Genomic DNA, 24390 nt, shown 5'->3' with positions numbered 1-24390 from the left:
GGACACGTAACCAACCAACTGAGTCACCCAGGAGCACCAAGGTGTCTTTCTTAAGTTTATGTGTTTATTTTGAGACAGAGGGAAAGAGACAGAATCCCAAGCAGGCTCCACATTCAGCATGGAGCCCGATGCAGGGCTCAGTCTCACAACTGGGAGAACATGACCTGAGCTGAAATCAAAAGTCGGACACTAACCGACTGATCCACCCAGGCGCGCTATACAACATATCTTTTATTTGCCAATCTATTTTTCTTGTCTTTCATGATGCTCAGCAATATGACTAGATTATCATTTCTCTTTAAGCATTGTTTCTGAAGTTTCATAAGCCCAGTAAATAATTTCTTTTAATTATATAATTTTTAGTTTCTTAAAGAATATGAAAACATCATGGGGCGCCTGGGTGGCGCAGTCGGTTGGGCGTCCGACTTCAGCCAGGTCACGATCTCACGGTCCGTGAGTTCGAGCCCCGCGTCAGGCTCTGGGCTGATGGCTCAGAGCCTGGAGCCTGCTTCCGATTCTGTGTCTCCCTCTCTCTCTGCCCCTCCCCCGTTCATGCTCTGTCTCTCTCTGTCCCAAAAATAAATAAAAACGTTGGAAAAAAAAATTAAAAAAAAAAAAAAGAATATGAAAACATCCAAGTGTGGCGTTCTTTTTTCCTTAAAATAATATGGAAATGACACCTGAAGTAGAGTCATACAATATGAGAGAACGTCATATGCAATATTATTTTTAAAATCAAACTGAAACATTTCAAATAAAATATAATCCAATATTTGCATAGGGCTAAAATGCTGATCATTTTAAGGGTTAGCTTATACATAAACATGGTTTTGGCAACAATAAAAATAATTCAATGAACACATACCCAGAAATCGTACAGTTCGCCGCACCAGTGGGTTTATATAGCAACAATCTCCAGTTAAAATAGTTTTCTCCTGGTTTTCAAAGTCCCGTGTGGCTAGTTGTAGGCAAAACACAGCAGTTTCTCCAACTATTATCTTGCAAGGAAATAAAAGGTTAAAGAACATTAGAACTTAACAAGTATACTGTAGAATAATCTTATTTTTAAAAAATGCAGAAAAGTAACTCCTTTGAGTGGTAACAATCTCAATATAAAACTGAATCATATTTGCTTAACTAAACTCTTTTATTAGAACTTTATATACACAAGCCATCTTTCTCTTAATTCAAAAGAGTATTAAACCGGTAAATTATGAATACAAATAGACCATACCATTTTTGTCTTCTAAAAGACTTCATTAACACACACACACACACACACACACACACACACACACACACAAAGGATCTTTGCTTTAAGGACACACTCATTTATTTTTGGTATGTAAATGGATTCCATGTTTTATTTTTAAGTGATTATGTCTTGTTTAAATTTGTCACTGCCAAAGAAATCACAATGATTTTCTGTGAAAATATTCTTGAAAGGATTGGATAAAGACATCCTAAGGTAAAATTATATTAATACTTTTATAACAAGAAAAAAATCAATTCACATGTGTTTGGCCTTGAGATTATCCTTCACCAATATCTCATTATTCTATTCTGAGACAGTATTAAAAATTATAGTCATTAATATATTCTTTATACTTTAGTATATGTGTCATTATAATCTTCATAAAAAACATTAAACAGAAATATTATCATACTTCTTTTATAATTGAAAAAAACAAGATTTGGAACTCAAATGAATTGCCCAAAGCCACAGAGCCAGTAAGGAGAAAAATTGGGTTCTGGTACAGATTCTTTGCTCTACGATGCTGATTTATTAAAGGACCTGCTAATTTATTAAAGAAGCTGCCTGTTTTCCATTGGTGTTTATACCATTTGCAGTGGCCTGTAAAATCACCCAGAAAGGTATTAAAGCCTGTGTTATTACTCCATTTTATGGATGAGGAAATGAAGGCTTAGGGATGTTAAATAATTTGCACCCCATCAGGCCAATCAGAAGCTAAGCAGAAATTGCTGACTCAGCTCCAGATCTTTTGATGCTGTGTGTGTGTGTGTGTGTGTGTGTGTGTGTGTGTGTGTGTGTGTTAGAGAGCATGCACATATGAGCAGGGGAGGAGCAGAGAGAGACAGAGGTAGAGAGAGAATCCCAAGTAGGCTCCATGCTGTCAGCACAGAGCCCGATGCAGGACTTGATTCCACCAAATGTGAGACCATGACTTGAGCAGAAATCAAGAGTCAGACACTGAGTCACCCAGGGGCGCCTTGACTCTACTTAACACTATGGTCAACAACACTAGAAATGTGATTAAGAGAAAAGAAACTGGAGCCAATTGTATGTTCCTTCATTTGTTATTGTCAAGGTTAGTTTTCAGTACATCTTGTCTAGGGTAAGTAAAGGTAATATATGAGGAGTCCCTGATATCTTCTGGAAAAATGCTTTTGAGGTCTTGATGAAAAGTAATATCTGTAATTACAAGATATTCAAAATTACAGGTGAGAGATAAAGAAGGAAGTCATAGGAGATTACATTTTGGACCTAATTCTACCCCAATATAAGTACTTATAAAGCATTTCTTAATTTTTCTTCTTTCTAACTTTTCCTGTTTTCTTACTATATCTCTTCTTCCAAGGAGGTCAGGGTTCAAGGTTAAATCAGGGATTGAGCTGAATTATATTAAAGGAATCTAGTCTTGCTTATCTGGTAAGCCTGGATTGAATTAGGAAAAAGACTGGAGTTTATAGCCTTGCAAATTCCAAAATTTTTAACTTTGGTAAAGTAGAGCAGGTGTGTGATGAAATGGTTCATCCGGCCTAAAGAGCCACAAGAGGTATTTTCTATGGGTTCCTTAGCTGCCACCAGAGTCCTAGGAGAAACTGACAAATAGACAAGCTGTGTGCCTGACATCTTCTTATCTTCCTTTCTGAATCACTCTTCTGCTGCCCTTTGAAAGAAGTTACTTTCTGAGTTTTCAGTTTCAGCTTCTTTCAGGTGTGTTTTGCCCTAGAATGCTCCAGACTTTAAGAACCTATCATCTACTCCACATCATGTGCTGCCCAGCTCCCTGCTGGATTCTGTCCTCTCAGATGTTTTTCCTCGCAGCAGGTATCAGTGGGGTCTCCACCACCAGGCTGGCTCTACCCCCTAGTACACTGACCCCCTCCAACGAGGTCTGTTAATACACGAAACTCCCCAGAATGTAATAGATACCCAATAATTCTTACTAAATGCATGCATAAATTTCATCCTCATTAGATCAGAAAGTCTCAGTTAGCCTCTGACCTTCTGCCTGATTCCCAAAAACCAACTTCTGCCTCAGTGCTGTGATGAAGTCTCTACCCTACACCTTAGTTCCTTCCTATGATCAGATCCTTCATGCTCAGGCCCTGACTTGATAACTCGTTCGGTCACCAGGTTCCTACTGGACGAAGAGCTGCCTTGTCTGGGCCCCTCCTCCCAGGGCTACACTTCCCAGTTTTCCTAATGCTAACCCCTTGCCTGGTTGCATGTCAGCACATCGTGCACTTCCGAATTTCCTATTTGTGTCTTCAGCATATCTGCCAAAATGCTGTCTCAGTCAATATTGTTTGGCTGCTACTAAAAGAAACTCTTTCAAACTGGATTAAGCAAAACTGAGAATTTACTCTGGGGTTGGAAGGTTATCTCAGAACTCAAGGGATGGGGCTCAGGATTAGGTCCAGGAATGGAAATTCCTCAGGAGTCCAGGCAACTATTCTCCTAGCCTCCCTCCCTGTCTCTGGAGTCACACTGCCTCTTACCTCAGCTCTTCTCCCAGTGCCTGACTCATTCTTTCTGCAAGCCAGTTCTCCTTACTTCCTAGCGTATATGATGGCCCCAACGGTTTCCAAGAGCCCTGTTTTGAACATATCAGCTCAGTTTAGGGAAAGTTCAACTAATTAGATTTACTGAACCCCAACTCCAAATTCTAAGAAGGGGGTCAGCTTGGGATGGGTGTTTCTTCTCAAACAATTAACCAAAGTTAAGAAGATGTGTCACGGTGTATGAAAACTGCCTCTGTGGGTAGAAAGCATAGTTCTCAAAAAAAAAAAGAAAAAAGAAAAAAAGGAGTTGCAGTGATGTCTACTTCAATTCTTATCCATCACATCTTGCTGGACTTCACCCCATGATAGTTCTTGCTCTAGACTAGCCCCTTCCACCATGTTCTCTGGATACTGTGTTCTGTGTGCCTACAAGGACTTCATTTCATCAAACGGAGGTGCTCAGACCCCAGTGTCTGCTTTCCTCCAGTGGGTGTGTCTACTTCACATGCTCTAGCTCTGCCCCCTTCCTTATGATACCTGTGGAACTCCTCATCCAAATCATATTCTCTCCTAACCTCCCCCCATGCCAATTTCCTTAGTCAAAGCTCCCACTGTTTACTACTATCAGACAAATTCATGTAATGAAAAGAAAACAAGTTTTATTAGAATGAATACTTAGATGCCTTCTGAGGTAAAAACTTAGTGCTTCTCACTGCTATTTAAAGAAAGCTTTATAATCTACTTGGGTGGACACAAATGAAATAACTAATAATGGTACAAGCCTGAGTTTTAACTAATTTGGACAATAACCACCAGTAGCACATTTAGGAAGAAATGTTACTGAGTCACTGAGGGCATGTGAGGTGGTAGTGAAATGTGCCACTCAGATTCTCCTCCTGCAGGGAGGCTTTCCGGCACAGGGGCCCGGCTGCTGCTCCACTATGGCCGTACTTCCTGCAGGCTCCTCCTAGCAAATGGCTAAGTAGGTGTGGTGGAGGTATGCAGGAAAGCCTATTCCTCAGATGTGGGATACCTCCAGTTGGCAATTTTGGTTTGAAAACTGCCTATCAGCCTGGCTAAGTCTTTCCTGAAACTGTGCTGTATTCTGAGGTGCTTGCCACCCAATTCTCCTCCCCCCCACCCCCACTTTCTTTCACAGGGGTCACACCTCCATCATAGTCTGAAGGCTCTCCCAGCCTTCTCTGGCCTACCTCTCCCCAAACCTTTATCTTCTATAGGTGTTTCCCCTGACAAATCTCTTGTGCATCTCATCACCGGTGGGGCCTGCTTCTAGGAGAATTCAAATTAACATACCATCAAAGAAAGGCAGGTGTAATTCTGATCACTCCCTTTTTTTTTTTAATTTTTTTTTAACGTTTATTTATTTTTGAGACAGAGAGAGACAGAGCATGAACGGGGGAGGGGCAGAGAGAGAGGGAGACACAGAATCTGACGCAGGCTCCAGGCTCTGAGCCATCAGCCCAGAGCCCGACAAGGGGCTCAAACTCACGGACCGCGAGATCGTGACCTGAGCTGAAGTCGGACGCCCAACCGACTGAGCCACCCAGGCGCCCCATAATCCTGATCACTCTTAAAGAAAGGGTGGACAGATGTTACCTGATAGATGAAGAGGATTTAGACACAAGCCTAACCAGGAAGGCAGTGTTAGAAGAGGCATGAAGGTAGGCCCTCCTAGTAGCTCTCAACATGGCCTGGACAGAAGCTAGAGAAGACTGAATCTGCCTTGAGGGCAAAAGGTCTCATCAGTAAATTACAAACCTAAATTCTATGTTCCCTGGTATTTTATTTTGGTTCTTTTTCTCTTGTCCTGTCAGAAGCCCTCCTTGGAGGACTTTATTCCACCTAAGGTATTACTAACCCCTGACACTCCAAGGAATCCTAGATATTTCTCTTTTCCTTGACCTCCAGACAAGGACAGCAGGTCTCCAACTACTTATTCAAACGGCAATATCTCAACATGCTCAGATCTGCATATTGAAGTTCTTAAAACCTTCCCATCCAAAATGAAATTAATCTCTCCCATCCTGAACCTCCTGCCTCTCCATGTCACCATCTCAATTAACCCATAGTCCTTCAGTGGGATACTCAGGCTAAAACCCTCATACCATTACACACCATGCTGACACCCATGTCCCCCCTCATTTGCCTCTCTCCATCAGTTGCTAAATCCTGTTGCTTCTGTATCTCAATTATATTTTGAATATGTCCATTTTTATCACTATTGCCACTTTAAAATTCAGTCCCGTATCACTTCTTTCCTGCATTAACAGCATCCTCAGAACTCACCTCTGTGCTTCCATTTTCCTGTGGTCTTCAAGCCATCTACTGCCAGACTGATGTACTGAAAACAAATTTGTGCAATCCAAATTTCCTATTTAAAATTTTCAGTGTGTCTTCACAGCCAAAGGAATAACAGGAATTGTCATAAAATATTGTTTACAGCTGAGCCTAAACCCACTTTTTCAGCTTCTGCAACTCTTACAGCCTGCACACATGGCATGTTCTAGCCATAGCTAAACATTTAAATTCCCCCAACATACCAGGCATTTCCATACATCCAGGCTTTTATACTTGGTCTATGGCTTAGTATACCTTGTTAGGCAAGGCAATAATTTAGATATTGCCTTCTCTCTTGCAACTTTATGTCTATTCCTGGTACAACCCATCCCTCCTTCTGTGTGTTCCAGCAGCACTTTGTACATTTATTATGGTACTTTTCACATGATTTTATAATTATCAGTAACATCTGTCTCTTCCACTCAACTGACAGCTTCTCAGAAGCAGGGACTGTATAATGTTTATTTTTATACTTTCGTATTAAAGCACGGTGACTGGCAATTAATGTGAATGGCTGTAGGAATGAATGAATGAAATCCAGTTCGATCTGCCCATATTATAGATAAGAACACATATCCAGAGAGAAATAAATAGAGAAGTTAAACATGCTTGAATCACACAGTTACTGGCACAGCCAGAATCTGAATCCGAGTTCAGAACTATCTTGGCCACAGCCTCTGCCCAGAAACTTGTAAGCATTTCTTCCAATTTTTCCAGGTTAAGCCAGCTTAGCCCCCCTCCCCATTCTAGGTCACACCCTGGAGCTCCACCCCATCCCTAGCATTTCTATAGTTTTAAGGGGATGTGTTGGGGCACAAAGCACCTCATAAGGACCTCTAGAATCCTGGGGTCTCCAGATATAAACGAATTGAGTTTAGAAAAAGACTTTCCTCATCCTTTTGACATACCTACCAAACTTCCAACAAATTCCAAAGGAGCTTTTTGCTACCCTTTCTAACTTTTCTGTTATTTTTTTGAGATTCCGTTTTCAATGAAATTTCTTCATGTTTCCTCCGCATACCCTTCGTTCTTATGTGGAATCAAAGACTGGTGGTTTGGTTATTTTCTCACCATTATCAAGAAGGAGTTCTTAATCTGGAGTCACTTGAGTCCTACTTCACTTACGAAGCAGGATGTACACACACCCTCTTTCTAACTGACCCATCCACATGTTCATCCCATCTTTGAGGAGAGAACTGGTATGTGGCCCGATATCTTATCTATTACCCTGCTTGGCAGTGAGTAAAAAGCCCCATCTTGCTGATGAATAGCAACCTACAAAAATGCAGAAGCAAATCATAAATCCTCAAATACAAATGTTTATAAACATAACATTGCTCTCGTATCTCAATTCCCAGAGGCTGACCTTCTGTTATCTACATTCCTTAATGACAAAATACTGAAGTAGGTTTTTTGTAGGGAGATGAAATCACTGTAGACTTTCATCAAATGCCAAACTCCAAATAGCTTTACGTTTTCATTTATAAAAACACAATTAGAAATTCCTCTCTCTTTCAACTGGTGATAATTCAAAGATACCCATGCATTATTGGTTTGAAATTGGTACCAGAACATTTTAGATGTAATGCAGCAGTAGAGTCCATGCAATCAGTGTGATGGTACTTGGCATGTCTCATATTTCAGGTGAGAAATAGTATCTACATGTGAAATAGTATCTGAAAAGCAACTTTATCCATAAAAGTATAGTCATGGGACACACTTAAATTTTAAAATGTAAGAAGGCATTGAGTTTATATTTAGGTTCCTATCAAACACATTATGCATTCTTGGTTATTACACAGGCTCATGTAAAGAGAGATCTCATTTCCCAACACCAATTTCAAGCTAGCCAAGGAAAGTTCTAAGCCATACCAAGAAGTAAAAAGCTACACTGCGGGGGGGGGGGGGGGGGGGAGGGGGGGCACCTGGGTGGCTCAGTCAGTTAAGCATCCGACTTTGGCTCAGGTCATGATCTCACAGTTTGTGGGTTCGTGTCCCGTGTCAGGTTCTGTGCTGATAGCTTGGAGCCTGGAGCCAGCTTCATATTCTGTGTCTCCTTCTCTCTCTGCCCCTCCCCTACTCGTGCTCTGCCTCTCTCTCTCTCTCTCTCTCTAAAAAATAAATAATCGCTAAAAAAAAAAAAAAAGCTACACTGGGTACTATCTAAATTGTGTTATGATGCAGAGAATTTAAGGTTTATCTAGTGTGTATATGGATTCCCAAACTCTTGCTAAGGTAGCTGCTAACTTCTTGAAATATAGTTTCTGAATGGAATTGAGGTTAGGAGAGAGGAGAATTATAGTAAAACCTTGGTTTGTGTGCATAATTTGTTCCAGAAACATGCTTATAAATCAAAGCACTCATATATCAAAGTGGATTTCAAGAACCATTGGCTCAATTGTGATCATGTGACATTCAGCGTCCCGTACTACTTGTATTGCAAGACATAGCTCGTTTATCAAGTTAAAAATTAGAAATATTTGCTTGTCTTGTGGAACGCTCACAGAACAAGTTACTCATGATCCAACGTTTTAATATAGTTGAATTCAGAATTACTGAAGAAGTAATATAGCTACTGATACAATAGTTGCACAATCCTTACCAGTAGGTAAGAAACTATGGTTATGTTTTTCTATAAATATATATATTTCATAATTTGACCACAAAAACTTGTGTTCTTACTTTCATATGATAAAGTTGCTGTTGGGAAGTGGCTACCTAGTCCGGACCAGCATTCTCTGCAAGCTTGGTGCTGGGTGACTTCTACCAAAGGAACATTAGGATCAATGGTGTATGTCAGCTTCAGATCAAAGAGGAAAAATCATGTGTATCTTCTCCATGTTCTCTCCCCATCTGCTGGCTGGAAGCAGGGACTTCTCTGGGTCCAGGGGTTGTTGGTGCCATAAGATGGAAGGAGTCTAAGTGCCTCAATCAGTAGCCCTACAGTGGACTATTACATGAGTGAAAGATCAACTCTAAGGTGTGACAACAGTGAGATTTGGGGGTTTACTTGTTAACAGCAGTGAGAACTTGCTAATGTCTTTTTTTTTTTTTTTTTTTTTTTAATAAAGAGGGAGTGAGTCTCAGGCTCAGTTTTCATTGAAAATTATAACTGGCTAGAATTGAAAAACACTGGTTTTCAGTATGTTCATTTTATGGTTACTTTCTATTTCTAAATTGATATTGGTATTTCATTTATGGTAATGATATATTTTCTTTTACAATTTGTTGGTAAAGTGGATTGATTTAAAGAAAAGGTAAGTGATAGTTGAGGTGGTATGCAACTGTGAGAGAAATCATGAAGAAAAGCTAACTTAAAACTTCTGCGTGGCAAAAACAAAAAACCAATAGGCTAACAAAATGAAAAGGCAACCTATCAAATGGGAGAAAATCTATGCAAATCATGTGTCTGATAAGGGGTTAAAATCCTAAATATATAAAGAACTCATACAACTCAATAACAAACTAAACAAAAAATGATTGAAAATGGACAAAGGAATCAAATAGACTGTTTTCCAAAGAAGACCTACAAATGGTCAACAGGTATATGAAAAGGTGTTCAAATCACTAATCATCAGGGAAATTAAATTAAAACCACAATGAGATAATCACCTTAACACCTGTTAGAATGGCTATCATCAAAAAGACAAGAGATAGGTGCACCTGGGTGGCTCAGTTGGTTAAGCATCTGACTCTTATCACAATCTCGGGGTTTTGTGGGTTTAAGCCCGGTGATAAGCCCCACATTGAGCTTCGCATAACTTGCTTAGGATGCTCTCTCTCATTCCCTTTCTCTGTGTCCCTCCCCCACTCGCTCTCTCTCTCTCAAAATAAATAAAGGAAAAAAAATATAAGAAATAATATGTGTTGGTGAGGGTGTGGAACAAAGGGAACCCTTGTTGGTGGGAATGTAAATTGGTACAGCCCCTATGGAAAAAAGGATGGAAAATAGCTTAAAACATTAAAACCAGAACCACCACATAAGCCAGCAATCCTGCTTCTGGGTATGTATCTAAAGGAACTGAAATCAGGATTTCAAAGAGATATCTACACTCCAATGTTTATTGCAGCATTATTCATAATAGCTAAGATGGAAACAACCTAAGTGTCTGTCTATGGATAAATGGATAAAGAATATGTGGTGTATACAATGGAAAATTATTCAGCCATGAGAATGAATAAAATCCTGCTGTTTGCTACAACCTGGATGAACCTTGAGGGCATTATGCTAAATAAATAAATCAGAGGGCCAGAAGGACCTATATTGCATAGTATCACTTATATGTGGAATCTGAAACAAAAAAAAAAAAGTCAAACTCATAAAAACAGTGAGCAGAATGGTGGTTACCAGGGGTGGGGGTTAGGGGAGGAGTAGAAAGATACTGGCCAAAGGACACAAACTTCCAGTTACGAGATTAACAAGTTCTGGAGGATCTAATGTACAGCATGGTGATTACAGCTAATAACACTGAATTGTATACTTGAATGTTGCTAAAAGAGTAGATCTTAAATGTTCTTACCACACACACACACAAATGGTAATTATGTGAGAGGGCAAAGGTGTTACCTAATGCTATGGTGTTAATATTTTGAAGTAATACATAAATCTATCAAATCAGCACATTGTACACCTTAACGTTATGCAATATATCATTATATCTTTATAAAGCTGGGAAGAAAAAAGATTGAAAAGGAAACTAATTTACATGGCATTTACTAGGTATTAGAGATTGTTCTAAGTACTTTGCAAATACTTACCTATTTAATCTTTAAAACAACCCTATAAGGTGGGTATTGTTATTAAAATCCAGCTACAGATGAAGAAAATCAGGCCTAGATAAAGTAAACTATCGAGGGCTGGGTGTGGAGTGAACAGCTAGCATCTGAACCCAAGGCAGTTCATCTTCTGAACCCATGCTCTTAATCTGTACATGGTAGTGGAGGTAGTTAAGACTGTAGACATGTGGCAACCAGAAGGCCCCCACATTCTGGGGGCGTTAGTGAAGCAGTGGGTCAAAAGGCAGCTTACAGAGAAGGAAATGAGGCCAGGAACTGGATTTGTTCCCTTGAATTAAGGTTTGCAGTCTTCAGGAGACTCCTGCTAAAATATACATAGTAGGGGATAAGAAACACACAAAGCTGTTATCCCCACCACTGTGTGGGACAAGCTTATTAAATCATTTTTAACTTGTGAAGCCAGAGGATAGGTACGCGTCAATTTTAAGAATGCTCTATAGGCAGTGGTTTTCCAGTGAGGTCCCCAGACCAGCAGCATCAGCAGCACCTGGGAACTTGAAAGAAATGCAGACTTGCAGGCTTCCCCGCAGACCTACCATCTCAGAAGCCTTGGGTGTGGGGTCCAGCCATTTGTGTTTTAATAAGCTCTCTACTGGATACTTCAAGGGGACTAAAAGTCCTGATTACCACATGTGTTACATTTTTCAGGGATATTTTTAAAGGAATTTCTAGATATTTATTTGAACAAATAATTATTATATATTTGTAGGGTGCAAAGAGCTGTTCTAGGCATTGTAGTGAAGGGTGGGGTTGTAGAAGGCAAGGTTAAATTAAACCTAAAATTAAAAAAAAAAAACCCCGAAGTTCTCACTTTCCACATGTTTTAAGTGAGACATGGAGAGATGAAGTGTCCTGACAAGCCCCTCGCTGCTCAGCGCCCCAGCACATGCTCGTCCTCTGGCTTACTTCTTACCATGCCAAATCGTGCACTTCTCACCATGGCTGAAATGCTGGGGGTGTCAGAGAAGCTTACTGCATATCTGCCAGTACAGACACACTCACTACACTGATGAATGACTAAAGAAGGCAGGAGATAAGAAAAGTAAGTACTGACTGAGGACTGAGTATGCAAGTGGCCAAATTTAGGGTTCCTTTCCGGAATAATCTTACAGAAAGGGATCCAGTCTTCTTCAACCCCATCTAGATAGTGTGGTCAATGTTAAAAGCCTCCCAAGCCCAAGGACATGGCTGGAGCCCACCATGGAGAAGGACCACCTGGAGTGTTTTTGCTCCAAGCACTTGTCTCTCCACAGTAGGATAGTATGAACCATTGCCTCAGTGTCTTCATCTATAAAATGAAGATAATAGAAATAATGCCACCATGGGCTGTTGTAAGACTTCAATAATAGAATTGTTATAAAATTTTTAGAACAGGAGCTAGCACACATAGAATAAGAACTCTGCAAATTTTAGCTGTTATTAGATGATCCTGAATGTTCTAGCCAACTCAGATCTGTGATGGCTTAGTGTTCGTGGTAAGGAAATCTGTGATGCTTGGAATAGGATAATAGAGTAGTTTGACACGTTGGGATAATGTGAAAGTCCTGACACTAATTTTGTACTGCATGCATGTGTATACACGTGGCTGGGGGTGAGGGGGGAAGTAGCACGATCATACAGAAAAAGGAAGCATGGTTGGTCTAATGACAAGACACAGATTTACACTATGCACGTTCTTTATTTTTAATGATGAGAAGTTTGTGCAAACCAATAAAAAACTCCTTTGCTAGTTAATTAAATTGTACTCGATCTTTATATTTGCCCAACCATTTACATAAATGTAGTGAACATGAACTATAAGAAAAATGAACTGCGGCGCCTGGGTGGCTCAGTCAGTTGAGCATCCCACTTTGGCTCAGGTCATGATCTCGTGGTTCCTGAGTTTGAGCCCCGCATCAGGCTCTGTGCTGAAGGTCAGAGCCTGGGCCCTGCTTCAGATTCTGTGTCTCCTTCTCTCTCTGCCCCTCCTGCACTCATGCTCTGTCTCTTTCTCTCAAAAAGAAACATTAAAAAAATTAAAAAAAAAAAGAAAAATGAATTATGAGAACACTATAATTCAAAGTCACTTTGCATACTTGCAGTTTTAAAAAATTTAATATAGAACATCAAATTCTTCATGGTCAAAAATCTAAGGTAGGCCAGTACTGTTATGATGTATCTGTCATTCCTCAAAATGACATTCATAATTAATGAAAACTAGTATACAGCTTATTGGCTTGCTTTCTAGCTCTTCTAAAATGCACATTCAAATTAATTTCCCCTGTTCTTTATCAACAATAAAAAAACATGATAAAATTTAAATATTCTTTGGGAATTTGAGATAATGGAGTTTTCAGAAATAAGCCTTTGAAGCACAAGCAATAATTAGATGTCCCTATGTCAGTGCTTCTAAAACTATTTGCAGCAGGATGTTAAATGGATTTGGGGGGAGAGGAGATACTCCTGGTCCAAAAAAAAAAAAATCAGCTAAAAGCTACAAACTCTAATCCTCCTCAGAGATTCACAGCGCATATTAGCACATTAAGATTCATAATTTCTGGCTGCCCCCTGACAGCATTATTTTACTGTCTTTATTTTACAGATGAGGACACTAAGGCACAGAGAGTTTACATGACTTAACTAAGGTCATTCAGCTAATAAGTTATAAAGTAAGGATTCAACTCCATGTAGTCTAGTTGTGGAGTTAAACTTGACATTACAATGTATTTTTTTTTTAATTTTGCTTTATTTTAAGAAAGGTCTGGCAGTCTAAGCCTTCTTGTGTGAACTTCTGCATTTAAGAGGGTAATTTTCTCCCAATCAGCTTTCCCATATGACCAAAAGCATGACAATCTGTTAAAGAAAACTGTTAACTTTACTGCCCAGTGTTTCCCAAACTCATTTGATCTTAGAAATCTTTGTCTTAGGGGCAATCCTAAATATTTGGTGAAGCTAGTATCCCAGAAACACTAAGGAGAGTAAGTAAAAGCAAGTCTTCATTTTCAGAGGAGAGAAATTCACATGTAGGAAAGATTAGTATAGTTATTTATGACAACTAAATGAAAGCATTTGGGTTCTTCTGAAAGAAAAAGGAAAGCTGAAGAAGGCTAACTTTATAAAGTGATGACAAACTCATTCACCATTTCTCTGGTTATTAGGAAGAGGCAAAAATAATAGCTCATACAAAAGAAGACAAGTATTAAGTCGCACAAGAGAGAAAAGTATTATTCTAAACAGTGTCACAAGTGGGAAATAAAAAGGCATTTAAGTGCAGCACAAAGTGGCTAGGGAACAACAGTGGGATTTACCTGACCTTTCCAATCCAAGAATAACATTCCTTTCCTACAGCACAGAAGAGTCATACTTTGCCCCGCTGGACTTCCCTGGGGTGTCTGCTGGCAGCTGAGTCTGGGGAGAACCACCAAAGGGACCTGAGCCAGTGTGGTGGCTCTTCATAATTGCCTTGTGGCAGACAGTATTTCTATCTCTATTTCACCACCCCCTCTTTTTTAAGGAGAGAGAGAGAAAGAGAGAGCGAGTTGGGGAGAAGGGTAGAGGGAGAGAGAGAGAAAGAATCCTAAGCTCAGCTCAGAGCCCTTGGCAGGGCTGAATCCCACAACTCTGGGATCATGACCTGAGCTGAAATCAAGAGTCAGAGCAATCCAGGCGCGCCCTCCACCCCTTTTTTTTTTAATGTTTATTTTTTTGCTAGTTCAGAAAACCTATACTGCTGTATGGTTCAGATTTCTTCTGCATTGAAATATAAGTTTCTGTTGTGCAACAGGACTGAGTTATTAGTGTTTATCTTCAAGCACCCTACCCACATTAAGGGAATATGCACCTGACAGACTAAACTGCGATACTCCGATAACACTCCTTTTCATGAAACTAGGCTTTCGAGGTGACAGCTCTGTCTGGGAAAGCAGAGAGAGTATTCCTTGCAATTTCAAATTCATCATACAGATCTTTCCCTGGAGGCCATCTTCTTCCGGTTTTCTTGGCTTTCATTTCTCCCATCTTTAAACAGATTGCCAGAACAAATGTCTTTTAAGGCCACTCATTTTTACTGGAAAAAATGACTAGACATTTGAAGGACTTTATTTTTAAAACACTTTCACAGAAAGAGTAAATGTTGATTACATAGGAAATCCTTATACTTTACTAAGCCATTAAAAATGTTTGATGAGAACGCACAAAGAAAAGCATGATTAAGACCCAAAAATAAATGAATGAGATGAATCTTGGAACATAAACTCATTTTGCAGTCTGGTCTCATTTGTTTTTGGTATGAGTGCAACTTTCCAGCTTACTGCTCATGGTGTATTAGGAAAAGGTATAATTATAATTTAAATGTGAAACCCTAATAGCTCTGGTTCAGCTGAATTTATTAAGCAAGCCAATTTAAGGGCTTCCAATATATAATGGGAAGTACATTTTAGAAAACAGATTATTATTTATCTCAAATGCCTTTAATTTAAGCTTATGATACATGTTTATTATATAAATTCATTAATATATTTCCTTTGTTGTCATTTTTAAAAGTGACATATAGCACTTACCACAGACCAGGTGCTATTCTAAACACCTTATGTATATTGATTTGATTTGGTCCTCACAACCACCCTGTGAAGTAGGTATTATTATTCCTTTTTACAGGTAAGGAAACTGAGGCATGAAGAGGTTAAGTAATTTCCCCACAGTCTCATAAGTAGTAACTGGCAGACCTGAGATTCAAACCCAGGCAGTGTGACTCTACATTTAGTATTATATTCATCATCAAAGATTTTTTCAGGCATGCAGCCAAAGCACTTTATGAAACACGTATTAACTTACTTATCATTCGATGTCAACCTTGATATTATTTTAGGAAGGAAAGTCTAGGAGTTAAAGCCTTTTTATCTAAACTTTTGTACTTATGGATATAATTTCCCCTAATATGCTTTTCTATGTAAAGCACAAAGATAGGAGTCTCTTTAAAAAAAAAAAAATAGCCAGAAAAAGAGGGCTTACAGATAAGACTGTCCAACAAACAGTAACATTTATTCAAACAAAAGTGGAGGACAGAGTTACAGAGGACAGAGTGCAGTGGGGCTGGGAATATTAATTTTCCAAATGTGTCCTCAATCTGCTGCAATTTATTTTTACAATCAGCCTGTTACCCCAAAATGTTACTTTGAAGGCTTGGTGATGGGGTAGTTTGGTGGGATGTTCAGATAACATTAACAGGAAGTTCATTTTAAGAAAGGCAAAATTTTGAAGAAAAGTTATAGATTTATATTATTTCTCAAAGGCATAATGATTAAATATTTATTTTCAGAAGCTGAATAGACTAGTAGAAGCCTACAGAACTGATGTGAAAGCCTGTTGATTTGAATTATTAAGGGAGAAGAAAGTATGACTTTGAAGTCCACTATCTGTTCCATATATAACTTACTCAGCTTCTGTGCTATTTTCCCACTACCACTCCTTACAAGGTTCAGATTATCTTACACATGTATTTGAATGTGCATGTAAAAACCTGCCCTCAGGTAAGACTGAACCCTTGACTTTTACTCTTGGACGGAATTCAATCTTATCTAGCCCCTTCATCCTTTGGAAAATTTTTTCAAATGTCCAAACCATGCATAATCTTAGATTCTGCTTCTTTTTTGAGTCCCATTGTAGGCTGTCAAAATATTTGGAGTCATCACATCTCAGCAGTTAGCAAGAGTGTTGCTGAAAACATAAAATGCCAGCCCCAACCCTTGGGCACCAAGGTCCATAACTCTGAGCAGCGATATCCAATGAAGGGTTTAGAAATGGTATTTCTCTGTTCTATTTTATTCAGAAACCAAATGAGTCTTTCTGATCCTTTATTGCATGCAATATTTTCATGTTAATAGTGTTGGCTCTTTCTGATGTAGACCCAGGGGGTGCTAGGACTCCTGTGGTCCCCCCATTGAGACCATCTGTGTTGTGGCCTGGTGACAACATTTCAAAAGGTAGAGCAAGCCCCCATCTGTACAGTCCGCTCCTAACCACTGTGCAAAGTACACAAGCACTGCTCTGAACGCTTTGGCTTCCACCTGACTTTCCCACAGAGGATCTTGGGAGGTGCTGAGCCTGAATAGACCCTGAGTGGGAAGAATGAAAGTCCCGTCCTGGGCATGAAAGAAGATCCTCCGTTAGCAGTCTTTTTGCAAGCCCCCCTTGGTGTCATAGCACATTTCAAAATCACAGTTTTTTGATCTACTGTTTCTCACATTTCACAATTGGCAGACATTTTGAGAATTCCGCAATTCAGTACCAAAAGGTAAATTTGTAACAGGTAATTGAAATCCTGTGAATATTTGAGTCCTAGGAATATGACTCAACGAATATAGATAGGAGTCCAATGAATACAGGACTCAAATACTTGGAAAAACATTCCCTCAAAAAGCAACAGGAAACAATTCTACTTAATGAGCAATTCTGAGCACAGTTTGCTGGCCGGCAGTTTTAGATGGCTATTAAAATCTCAATCAAGTTTTCTTTCAAAATCTTAATTATAATCTCTCCATATGAACTCAAGCAAAATAGTATTGAAATGAACCTGTTACGTGCGGGGCTGATCATTTTAAACGTTTATTTAATATCAGTATTTATAATTCATGACAGTATTAGAATATTCAAGTGAATTCAAATTCCTCATATCTGAAAGAAAACTAAACCCCTATTTAATAAACATTGATTGAACCCAAACTTACATGTAGCAGACTGTGTTGTTTGTCTAATCAATGTTAACTCTCCATCTTCCTCACAGAGTCTTGATTTTGTTCAGTTATCACCCTTTTCTATTATAGCCACAGTCTTCAGGGAATCATGGCCATCCTTAGCCTCAAAGGATGAATGATTTGTCAAGTCCTGGTGGCTCCATCTGTTACTAACTTATGCCTGGGCATGAGTTGAAATTGTGCTCAAGGAAGATGAGGAGATCTTTGCTAGGAATGGTGCCTCCAAACATGGGTTCTTGCTTTTATCCTTCTGCTAGACATCATCATCGTTGCATGTGATTTCCAGAACAAGGGTGGTCATTGTGCAATCATGAGAGGAGCCAGCCAAGAGCAGAGCAAACACATATTATGTCAGGGTGGAAAGAGAAGAGAGATCTGGATCTCTGATCTGTTGTTCAGATACTGAATTAGTCATTTTTTGAGCCATCCTAATGGCACTCCCTGTGTGTGACATAATAAATTTTCCTTATTGTTTAAGTGGTTAAGTTATGAAGTTTTCCATTATGTATAGAAAAAGCAATCTAATTGATACAAAGAATATGGCCTTGATCTCAATGACGGTAGGGTAGAGAGTAGAAGGAAAATCTCATGGAAGTGGATGTTATTGATATGGCACACAACTTAAAAGGATAGAGCTATGTTTCACAAGCAAACTTAAATAGACTGCAGACTGGGGAATAAGACTGAAAGAAGGAACAGGAAAAAGAGCTTCACAGGTAGCATGACAATATAATTTATCATCCCAACTATTACACTTTGGAATGTGAATTGAAAGCTTAGTAATATTGATATCAAAACAACAGGAATAAACCAGGACTGACCTAGGCAAACCAGGACACATGGTTGACACAATTACAGACCAAAGGAGACATAAATAAAGCCTTGGAGGAGGAAAAGTATAGGATGTCCTTGAGAAACAGTAAATGGCCCAATTTGGCTTGAGTGTAGACTAGATATGAGGACTGGTGGGTGATTATCTTGGAACAGTTATGTAAATTTCTTGAGATCCAGGTGAGAAGTTAGTACTTCATTTTGTCCACAGTGGGAGGCTATGCAATTTCTGGGCAGGGGAGAGTTATGACCAGACCTCTGCTTTGGGAAAATCAATCCAGAAACAGAGGAGACTAGCAAGAGGGGGAGAAGTCCGGTAAGTCACTATTGCAGTAATGCTTCCAGGTCATGATCCGGGCTTACAGCAGTGGAAAAGCAAACGGACACATGCCAATAATGAGGAGAGGAGAGCAGAAGGAAAGAAAGGCTTAAGGATATATTTTGAGATCTCCTACAATTGGAGAATGGAAAAGAGAAGCAAACGAAGGACATGGAGCAGGAGTGTCAGCGAGATGGAAGAAAATGATCACATCAACTAGCCCAGGAGAGGAGACAATTTCAAGGAAGGGTGGGAAGGTGATCCTTGAACAGAGCTTCGGTGTTTCAAAGAAGTGGAAGAAGTGAATGTCCAAGCAAGAAGGTTGTTGGTTGGTGACCTCCAAGAAAAGGCTTAACAGTGATGAAAGCATAAAACTTTTTCACGTTTCCTTTGCCTTTCAGAAAATCTTGTTAGTTGAATCAGTGCAGCAATTCCCCAAACAGATCAACCTTAAAAGACCTGACAGTGGGTTCAACTGAAATAATGAAATCAATTCGGTGAGTAGCAGGTGGGGCTCTGACACAGATTATAGGTGTGTCATCCCACTTCACTGTCAGCTCTGCATCACCCCCTTCACAAAGCCGGAGTCACTTAAATACTTCTATCCCTTTTGTCCCCAGACTAAGCTCAGATCTACCTGATCTCTGAAAACCCTGACCTTAGGCAGGAGGGATTGACGCAACTATAGCCCAAGGTCTATGATTCAGTATCAAATCTCTGTTACTGATTCAGGTGGAAGTAGAAATACAATTCCTACTTTGGGCCTGATTTCCACTAGCTGATCTCTGTTCCTGAGGCTCTGCTTTGGTCACCTAATCAACACCCTTAGTCCCTCTAAGGATGAGACTACCTGTTCCCATCTGTCTTCCAGGCATTGGAGTTCTTTTGCTTAACTCCATACAGCGGCAACAGATTTTCCTAACACCCACTGGCTCCTACATTCCCCGGACCTCTGTTGTGTCCAATACCATGCTACTACTCCCCACTGGCCTCCCTGACACACTTTCCCAGAATACCTGTCTTCTGTAGCTTTTCCTTCCATAGCCCATGTTCTGTGGCAGGAGAAGATGCCCAGAGTACCTTCGAAGGAAGTCTACCCTTCTGTGTCCATTCCTCAGTTTCTATGCTCCAGCTCTTCCTGACTTAATCTATCCCATTGGGTTACACAGTGGGTCTCTCCCTTACCTGATACATGGTAATAGGTTTTTGTATCCAATCTCACCTTTGCAAAGGGCATCCACGCAAGAGGGAGCACTTGTAAATTGGTACCAGAAGAAAACAGATTCTGCCCTATCCTCATCCATTAACAAAAATCATGGCGTGTGATTCATGTACTTGGAAATGTACAGGAAGCAGAGAGAAGCACTGATCCATGAACACAGATGCATTCAAGGTTGCAGCAGTATTGCGGTGCCAATATTTGCAGTACGAATAAAGTTGTCAACAATGATATTTTGGTGACAATGCTTGAAATAAAAGCACAAACACAGCCCGTGCATAATGTCAAATAGTAAAGTGTTAAGTTCTCCGGATGTGTACCTAATCTGATCTGATGCCTCTGGTAACTGAACACAAAAACAGACATAAGCTTCTCTTGTATTTTCTTGGAAAAAAGATTGGCTGGAACCCAAGAACATGAACATAATCAATATCTTTCATAAAATGAAGGAAGAGAGGAATGCTTCCCTATTTCTAAGACACCTGGGCCCAAGCTCTACCACACCAACAAAGAATAAATAATATGTCTTCTTGAGGACAGTGATGGACATCATATGTTAACGTCTGTCACTTTCTTACACAATTTTCCCACTGCATTTGTGAGATCCTTTCTATTGTTTAACCTCCACGTCTAGCAAGTTGCCTAGCATATAACAGATATCCACTAAGAGTTGTGTGAATGAATGAGGAATGAAGGAAAGAAGAAAAAAGGGAAGGAGGGAAGGGAGGGAGGGAAGGAGGAAGGAAGGAAGGAAGGAAGGAAGGAAGGAAGGAAGGAAGGAAGGAAGGAAGGTAGGTATATATGACTATGATAGAACTGCAGTCTTTAAGGCACTTGCTGCCACTATTCATGCTGAAGACAAGACATAATCCTATTATTTAAAAAAAAAACAAAAACAAGAATGCCTAACAGGTGCCATGAATAACCTTTCCCCACAGCTTCTTTAACATACACAAAGAGTTAGCAAAAGGAAGAGTCAATGGGGGAGAATCCACCAAAGCCATGAATCTTTCCCTCCCATAGCTAGACAATATGGAAGGGAAATCTGTAAAATGCCCTGTTCCAAGTTTAAGTTTCAAAAGTATTCTAATATTTTCATATCCCCCCCTCTTTCCTAACCTTGAAAAAAAAAAGTATTTTATTTAAAATGGTGTTTTGGGTGCCTGGATGGCTCAGTCAGTTAAGCATACGACTTCTGATTTCAGCTCAGATCATGATCTCACAGTTTGTGGGTTTGAGCCCCCCATCAGGCTCTGTGCTGACAGTGCAGATCCTGCTTGGGATTCTCTCTCCCCCTCTCTGTCGGCGCCTCCCCTGCTCGTGCTCTCTCTCTGTCTCTCTCAAAATAAATAAATAAACATGAAAAATATTAAAAAGAATAAAATGGTGTTTTAAAAATCATATTGTAAATAGTTACAGTAAACCAAGGGTTTGTTAATTTGAGAAAACACCTTCAAAAATCTCTTCAGGTGTGTCTTCTCAAGGACAGATCAAAATGATGCATATCAGTCCAACAGTTTTCCCTTCACTTAGAGGAAAAAGTAGACTAGGAAATGACTAAGTTTCTCTAAAATAACAGGGGCAAAAAAGGCTATATTTGTACCCTGTGAATACAGTTGACACTAGCCTTGAGCACTTGGCTACTGATCACTCAAAAAATGGCTGGACAATTTGAGATGTGCAGTAAGTATAAAATACGCACTGGATTCAAAGACTGTACAAAAAGCCATGGGAAATAATTTATTGGTAAACTGTTATATTGGTTACCTTTGAATAGTTTGGATATATAAGGTTAAGTAATATATATTATTAAAATTAATTTCAACTATTTTTAATTTTTAATATTTAAAATTGTGAATTTAAAATTTTAAATTTAAATATTTATATTTAAATTTAAATTTAAAATTTAAAATTTAATATTTAAAATCCACTATAAAACTTAAAATATGGTTTGCATTATATTTCTATTGGATACTATGGAGCTAAGTTCTACTTTAATATCCCTTGGCCCATCATTATTGCAGATGGCTCACCAAATCCTGGGTTTTCAGAGGAACCAGAGCAGAGGGAAGAGCTACACAGGCATCATGGGTACAGATTTTTAAGCTTTTACTTACCATACATATCTAATTGATCTTGTGAGGTAGAAATATAAAGTTAAATATGAGCAGAGCTTTCAGAAAACTTTCTATCATGTTTCTTTATTACAGTGTCTTAATCTTTAAAAGATAAAATGGTCTATGACACAGGTTCCACTAAACAACCGAGCATACATTTGTCGATGGATTAATACATGTGAAACTCTAGTTGTTGTATGGGTATTTTAGTGAAACTGTCCTGTCGTTTATCATGTTCCTGGATTAGATCCAGCTCTGACATGTCAATCACATCTGCAACAACCCATTTACTATCTGTTATTCCTCTGTATTCTAATTAAAACAAACAGATCAAAGGAATCAACTCACAAAATTTGTATCCTTTATTTTTTCTACCTTCCTTTCTGAAAGCAATGTTACTATTCTTTCTATGAACATGTGCTAATATATCTACAATTTGGTTTTTCTTGGCCCATGATTTTTTGCTGATCAACTAGGATTCTTAAGTAACCTTTTTATAGACCCAGCTATTTAAATGCAGCAAGTTCAATAAACTGTTCTTTTTTAAAACTTTTTTTAATGTTTGTTTACTTTTGAGAGACAGAGAGAGAAAAAATGTGAGCAGGGAGGGGTAGAGAGAGAGAGAGAAAGACAAAGAATCTGAAGAGGCTCCAGGCTCTGAGCTGTCAGCACAGAGCCTGACGTGGGGCTCGGACTCACAAGCTGTGAGATCATGACCTGAGCCAAAGTCGGACGTTTAACCGACTGAGCCACCCTGGTGCCCCTCAATAAACTGTTCTAAGTGAACCAATTCTTCCTTTATCTAGTTCCTCACCTTGACATTATTTAAGCATACCTTCTTCCTAGTATGTTTTTAATCAGGTTAGTTTCCCTATAAGTGGCTAATGCTCGCAGATAATTTGCTAAGGAAGGGATGGCTAATCCTCTGATAGGGAATTGTTTTCTGCATAGAGAGAGCTCTTACAGAACATTGACATCAATATAGTATATACATTTACTGTAACAGATGAAGCTTTTGGAAAATACCTGTAAATCAGTCTTACAAACCAGTAACCAAAAATAACAAATGATAAGAGGATAGTGGAAGGGCAAGAATGCTCTTTCAAAATGCCTGTGCAAAACTCAATCAAAACTACCTCTGATGCTATAAGCTACAAAATAGGTCATAAATATAACTTTGAACAAAGGTTGTAAAATCTTTTGATGGCCCCAAACTTTTGTTTATCAAAAGCAAAAGGAGAAAAGCAGAAATGAGTTTAAATTCCTCTAAGGTCTACAAAGCCCAAGTCTCAACTATGAATTCCTGACTCTTATTTCCTGGCACAGAGAGACAGACAGTAAAGGTTTGCTGAAGAGAGGAAGGAAGGAAGGAAGGAAGGAAGGAAGGAAGGAAGGAAGGAAGGAAGGAAAGGAGAGAGTGGGAGGAAGAGAGAGAGGTATGGGAAAAATGAAAAGAGGCTTGGACTGGTTGAATCACAAACAAAATAGCTGCCATCTGAATGAATGGTGTTAGCTATGACAAATGTAGGATCTGACTGGGACACTTGTGTACCTGACATTATGGCCATGCCTCAGTGTCAGTGTTTCCTTACCATTCCACACATTCATATACAATCTTTATGGTTTTGCTAATACTTTAATATATTAAAAAATCTTTATTCATATCACATATCCAGTAGTATGACATCTTTCTCTTTTATCGTACTATGAGAATCCACAACCCTCACATTTACATTTTCATCATTTCTGTTTATCTGGGATCCTACATTAATTAAGAATAACTTGAGGGGCATCTGGGTGGAGCAGTTGGTAAAGTGCCTGATTCCTGATTTCGGCTCAGGTCATGATCTCATGGTTCATGAGATGGAGCCCCTCACTGGGCTCTGTGCTGACAGCACAGACCTGCTTGGGATTCTCTCTCTCTCTCCCTATCTCTCCCCCACCTCCCCAAAATAAATAATAAAATAAACTCAAAAAAATAATTTGGGAAAAGCAGAATTTAAAAAAGGAGATATGAAAAAAAACAGTTTCCTTTCATCTCCTTCCTATTTAACGTGCTTACTGGTCTAGCTCTTTTCTCTAATTCAAAACACCCACAAGACATACATTTTTCTGCTTGTTTATTTCAATCCAATATTATCTTGATTCACTAGTTGAATATGTTTATATTTTTAGAACTACCTCATGTTACTTTACAATGCTACATTTTCAGTTGGCATCTCAGCTACTTGATGTTCATACGGAATTTTTATCTCATCCCCTAAGCAT

At 39.2% G+C, this 24390-nt stretch overlaps 1 protein-coding gene across 1 annotated transcript in view; it reads right to left on the bottom strand.

Annotated features, from left to right (window-relative positions):
• Positions 1 to 24390, bottom strand: part of PLPPR5 (phospholipid phosphatase related 5) — a 191006-nt gene that overhangs the window by 149362 nt on the left and 17254 nt on the right. The window contains exon 2 of the mRNA XM_047082310.1: positions 866 to 998. Coding sequence (XP_046938266.1) covers positions 866 to 998 — 133 coding nt within the window. The remainder of the gene's footprint in view (positions 1 to 865; positions 999 to 24390) is intronic.

The sequence above is a fragment of the Lynx rufus genome, unplaced genomic scaffold (assembly GCF_022079265.1).
Source record: "Lynx rufus isolate CCGP_SWC_20201006 ecotype Redwood Valley unplaced genomic scaffold, mLynRuf1.p SCAF_2, whole genome shotgun sequence".
NCBI lineage: Eukaryota > Metazoa > Chordata > Mammalia > Carnivora > Felidae > Lynx > Lynx rufus.
The sequence above is the reverse complement of the archived record's forward strand: the minus strand, read 5'-3'. Positions and strand labels throughout refer to the sequence as shown.